The sequence below is a fragment of the Papaver somniferum genome, chromosome 6 (genome assembly GCF_003573695.1).
Source record: "Papaver somniferum cultivar HN1 chromosome 6, ASM357369v1, whole genome shotgun sequence".
Classification (NCBI taxonomy): Eukaryota; Viridiplantae; Streptophyta; class Magnoliopsida; order Ranunculales; family Papaveraceae; genus Papaver; species Papaver somniferum.
In genome coordinates, this window is record NC_039363.1 from 82040080 (window position 1) to 82045994 (window position 5915).

The 5915-nt window shown below is 34.9% G+C and overlaps 1 protein-coding gene across 1 annotated transcript; it reads left to right on the forward strand.

The window, feature by feature from the left end:
• Nucleotides 1–931: 931 nt before the first annotated feature.
• LOC113288168 lies at nt 932–3324 on the forward strand. Its single transcript, XM_026537125.1, has 2 exons — nt 932–1774; nt 1880–3324. Exon 2 carries the CDS (start codon nt 2252–2254, stop codon nt 3065–3067), a length of 816 nt encoding a protein of 271 aa, XP_026392910.1. The 5' UTR covers nt 932–1774; nt 1880–2251; the 3' UTR covers nt 3068–3324.
• The last annotated feature ends 2591 nt before the right edge of the window (nt 3325–5915 follow it).

A 5915-nucleotide genomic window follows, 5' to 3' on the forward strand; every position in this document is an offset into this window, starting at 1 on the left:
ATTTGGAGAAAATAGAACAAATAAATTAGATTGAGAAATAGAGAATAGATTGAGAAAAAGAGAAACTCTTATGTAAAAAAATTGGGATAAGTTTTGTTTGAAAGTTACATAATTATAGCGATAAAGAACTAGCCGTTGGCGCTGTAGTCAATAACGATGGCGATACATTCCTTAACGTTGGCGGTAAAATCATTATCGCTGGCGTTTTCATGAATATCGCTCGCTAAAAAGTCTATCGCTCAGTGGTTTTTCCATAATGACACAATTGGTTTACCATGACACCTGATATGTCAAACACTCAAAACAGTTTTTTTGGCACGTGCATAGGAATAAACACTAGAACCAGTTATAGAAATGCCCGTCTCATGTTCAAATCTGTTTTCCAAACCATGTATTTAACCCAGCACCCTACTCTTGGATGGGTGCTCTTTAATTGAGTACAAAGAAGCCATTTCTGCTCAAAAAGATAAAGTGCTAAAGCAAGCCATCATTAGAGGAGCAAATAACCGAAATCAAAAAGATAATTAGACTCAATGGAGTGATGGACCACTAATAACACTAATTATATCTCCTCTATAGGGTAATAACCCTACTTATCGTAATGACATTTTGACTAATTATCGTTCAAATTATCCAATTTATATATCACGATATTCAAGCCTGGCTTGTGTACTCTTTTTACGTAACTTTTGACCGTTTTCTTCTGCTAAGTTAATGTTTTGACTTGAATATGACGCGACCGTAATCGTCCCTACCAATCAGGATGATCCAACGGTTCAGATTAATAAATGTAGGCCTCGCTATATTACGTGGCTCGGTCTAAATGGTTAATCATCATCGTACCTTGCAAGAAGATGAATCTGCGAGATTTTCATTTTCATATTGAGAGATTTTAGTGATACCTCACTGTTTTGTTGCTTAGCGAGCTGGATTCTAGATACGGGCGTTCTGACAATCTAAACATCTTTGTTAATGGGAGTGATGGGTTTCCATTAGTATTCAAGGAGAAATGGAGAAGTACAGATTGCACTGCAAGTCAGATAAACAACTTTGACTAGAAAAATGAACAGATTGTGATGGTTAGTGTTGGGTTCAGATGAACATTTGAAGAAAGATCGGCTTCGATACTCATTTGGATTCAGATTCATCTTATGATTTGATTCAAAGTAGTTAAATGTGGTTTTAAAGGGCAAAAAAAAAAGAAAAGAAAGGGAAGTCTTTCGAGGAGTTTCAGTTACAAAATCAAAGACAACATTAACTGCATATTGTTTGTCGAAGTGGAGAGTAAATTAGGTGGATAAAGGGTTTGCTCGGAAACCAGTGGAGTGATATATAGATTCATGGTTTAAGATGATGGTTTTCTCGAAGTTGCAGAGGAAAAATTAAATCTTTTAATAGTATTACGGGGGTCCTTTTATCAGGATTTAATAAGGTTTGTTTATTAATGGAAATTGGAAGGAAATGAAGTTGTAGCATGTGATAATCTCAGTAACGTATTCCGTTTTCCAAGCTTTGTGACTGAAAATCGATACAAGAAAACCAGAGTTTTTATTTTATCAAGAGAATCAGTAACAGAGGAAACCCCCTGTTTTTTAGGGGTTTTCCTCTCTTATCTTCTCTTTTTAAATCGATACAAAAATTTAAAAAACCAAAAACCCCTGTTTTTTAGGTGCCAAGGGAAATGTGAAGTCTGAACTTAACATTTCAGATTGCTTGTTAGGAAACAGCTCATTATTGCTTATTTGCATCACTCCTCCACTGGATTTGCAATCAGGTATGTATATAAGGGTCTGTTTCATCTTCATTCTAAATGTAATCTTTAGTTAAATTCTCATCATATTCTACTTCTTACTTGGGTTTTGTTTTTTCTGATCTTCAGGTAATCTTCAAAAATCTCATTGATTTTACCTGCAGTTACAGTTCTTGATCAAAACCCATCAAGTTTCTTGTGTTACATCTCTCTCTCTCTCTCTTGATTATTATCGTTAGAATTGAAACGCTTCTTTTAGGAAACTTCATCAAATACCCATTGAAACTCTGTCATCTTCTCTTTTTTCCCTTGCTTTTTTCCTTTTTATTTTATTTCAAGTTCAACAGTAAAGTGAAAGTAGAGCACTTTTATTTCTCTATTGTTGTTTCTTGTGATAATAAAAAGGTGGTATTAGATAAATAAACCCTTTGATCTTGCCACTCATTAATTTCATTTGCTTCATATCCCATTCTCTCCCATCTCTCTCTGTAGGTGAATCAAATGTTTATGATCACTAATATGAGAGGAACAGCTGAAAATCAAATGTGCTCATCTTCATCTTCTAGTTGTACTTGTTCTTTCTTCTCTATGAGTTTATTTAAACATAGCCAACTCTATTATGTTGCAATAGTTGTTTTATCTCTAGCCTTTACATGCTTTTCAAGATCTTCAATATTATCCATTCTCTTTTCTTTTTCTGCATTCATTTTATCTTCTCATCTTCTGTTCAATTTCACAAAGAAAAAACCTAGTAATACAAGCAGCACTACACAAGAAAACGTATTAGAAATCGAGGAGGTTTACTTGGAACCAAATAAGAGAGTAGCTCAAGTTGGAGGAGGTCAGATTCATGATTATTTATTAAGTAAATCTTGTGATACATCGTCGGAAACGGAAAGTGGCGATCTTTCATCGAGCAGTGACGATTCCGATGTTGATTGGTCGTTCCGGCATTATGTGGGTCAGACTGCGATGTATTCCGATGATTCTATTTCAGACGACGAAAGCCTCATCGAAATCGAACTACCTGGTGGTCACTACATGGGTGCAAAAGAGGAACCAAGTTTTAATGAAGAGCCACAATTCAGTTTTGGAGTTATAGACGAACCGATTTTCAAATTTGGTGCTAAAGGAGAAACCAAATTTAGCAAGTACCAGAGCAATGTACCTGAATTATTTCAAGAATCAATCTTTAATCAAGAAGATCTTATGGAGCTATTTGCAGATATTAATGAGATGAATGAAGAGGAAAATTTGATTGAGATTGATATATCTATGGGTTCCATCAAGTGTTCGAGGTTAGAGATTGCAGCTTGAAATTAATGTCCAATTTCTTTTATTTAACCCCTTGAAATGTTTTTACTCCAAATTAGTGTTAGGGTTTTTGGTTTCTTACATTTTGGAGGTATGGAAAGGTTGCCTTTGTTTGGTGAGGTGGTGTTGTGAAGTATTTTACTTTTTCATTGACCTCATTTTCTTGTAAGTCATATAGGATGCTTCTTAAAGGTATTTTTTTCACTCCATGTTCTTTTTTTTTTTTTTTAATTAATGTATGTACATAATTCTCAAGGTAATAAAGCTCCTAACTTTGTCAAATTCTTTTCTTCTTTTTTTAGTTTCATAGCTGAAGTAAAATAAAGACATACTTGGGAAAAAAATTCAGACCTGTGATACAAAAACACAAAATTGGTCAAAAAGATCAAAACAGAAAATTTATGGGTGAAATAGATTCTTAGGTTTAGATATTGTTTATATAGTCAAAAATGAGAAAAATACTGTTCATTTAGCCAAAATGGATATTTGACTCAGAATATTTTTTATTTATTAACCTGAAGAGAGAATTATGTCCCTATCTTCTACAAATGTTTACTGGGATGGAGAAGAACAAAGAAATCTATAAAAAACAGAGTACAACAACAACAACAAAAAATAGAATTAGTTTGCTCTGTTTTGCTCTGTTTTACGAGTTAATTGCAAGCAAAACAGAGTACTCAAACAGAGCAAAAAAACAGAGCACTAAAACAGAGTAAAAAACAGAGCAAAACAGAGCTTGTACAACAAAATACAGAGTACGTAAAACAGAGCTTGTACAACATTCAACCCTTGTAACTGCAAAATCCTTCCAGCTTCCCTGTAAGCAGTTACAAGACCACCTGCAGTTCACTGCCTTCTCTGCCAGGCCAAGTGCTATCAACAACTCCAGTCAAAATGGCTAAGCCTTTAACACCTTCAAGAACTGCTGAAGGTATTGATCTCACAGGTTTCAATCGAGCAGCCTATCCATTTAAGAGTAATTTAGTAAACTTAAATTGCCATTATTCTCCATTAACCAATACCTTTCACCCCATCAAAGTATACTTATGCTTCATATTTTAACTGCCATGAACCATCGTTTGATGAGGTTTTATAGGTCACAGGGTCCACAACTTGACTAAACCTTCAAAAAAGCAGCCCATGGAAAATGCCCAAGGGAGCCCTTTAGGATGATGTAGATCTTTTTCATTCAATAAAATGAAGAGGCAATGTACTGTGTCAACTATCAACACATGTTCAGTATAAACAATTACCTAGGTAAAGACGCATGTTGTCTCTGAAGTGGAGGAGTGCTTCTCTCACCGCTTTTACCATAATGCTCCTCCAAATGAAGCTAGTTTGATCTGCACCATTCAGGTATTCCTGAAGCATTTGGGGATGATACTCCAATATCTGTTGATTTTAAGAAAATAGTTATATTACAAAGCATCTATTAAATGAAAGATGTAAAATAATTGAGATCAAGCTGTTCAGATACCTCTCGGTAAATTAATTCTCGTACATCTTCCTTCGACAATTTCGTCCTTTCAAACTCAAACTCAAATTTTGAGATGGGTTGCGTTGATGGTTCACGATCCATATTTGCCAAATCATGAAAATATGGATCAGCTAATGCCTGTGATTACAACCAAGAGTTAAAAAAAAAAAGCATATAAATAATTTGGATGATACGTTTTTTCAATTCAAGGAATCAACTTTGTTATACATATTGAAATATATCGGTTATAAAATCTGACTTCTTCAGCAGTTTAGTATAAGATGAAACCGTTTTCATCCTAGTTTAAAATGGGTGAAACCAAATTCAACCCAATTTAGTATAGGATGAAAACCAATTGCATGGTAGTTTAAAATGGGTGAAACCAAATTCAACCCAATTTAGTGTAGGATGAAACCCAGTTTCATCCTTGTTTATTTATTATTATTTTTTTGGGGGGGGGACTGGTTTTAATGACTGCAGATTTAGGGTTTGGAAATTGAAGGTGTTAGAATGAGACTAAAGCTTTAAAACTAAATGGGTTTGTTCCTAGGACCTTAACAGAGCTGGTAATGGTTTCTTTTCGACCAGAATTGGCTAGATATTCAGGATTTCATGAAAACGGATTTTTGTGTTTTGGCGGGAAAATGTGTTCTTCAAAGGCCAGATTAGGGTTCGGATTTTGGAAGAGTTGCGACGAGATTCAATCGCTGGATTTTTTTTTTGATTGGCCTTTAAGGGAAAACAGGGATGGTAAGTCACCCAGATTCTATCAAATAGGGATGAATTCTCGGTTTGAAGAAAACATAGGTGGAGATATTTTCAAGATTCTGTTGGTGCTATTTTTGGAAGATACGTATTGATTTGGACCAGATATTGTTGTTGGATTATATTCTTCGTTGGTTAGAAGATTTCGGGAGAGTTATAAACAAGAAAGAATACGTGTGAGAAGAAACAGGGGTCTCGGGTTTCTATTATTCTTCCACGAGTCACCCGAGTTATTTTTGGGAGTTTCATGAACTAACAACACGTTTGACTCTGTCCAGAATATGTTGATAACAAGTTTGGAGGTACTGGAGTTGCAAACCACAAGCAGAGGCGTGAAATAGAAAAAGATAAGAAATTATTCTCCTAACTCTCTGGAAAAGGAAAGAAGATTACTTTGAGTTATTACGGATGATTTTTTGGTCCTGTTGGGTATAAAACATAAGTTGGGAAAGAGAGGTTACAAAAATTCTTCCTCCTGCTGCTCAACCAAGAACAAATGCCTGCAAGAGACAATTGCAGAAATTGTCGTTAATCAACCACAGAAGCACTGTATCGTATATAGTTTGGTTGCAGTGGGTCTTTCACAATTGAACTATTGCAACAACTTAG

Excerpts from the sequence above, each read along its gene's own strand:
- LOC113288168 (XM_026537125.1), top strand. The coding sequence starts at position 2,252 with ATGTTTATGATCACTAATATGAGAGGAACAGCTGAAAATCAAATGTGC.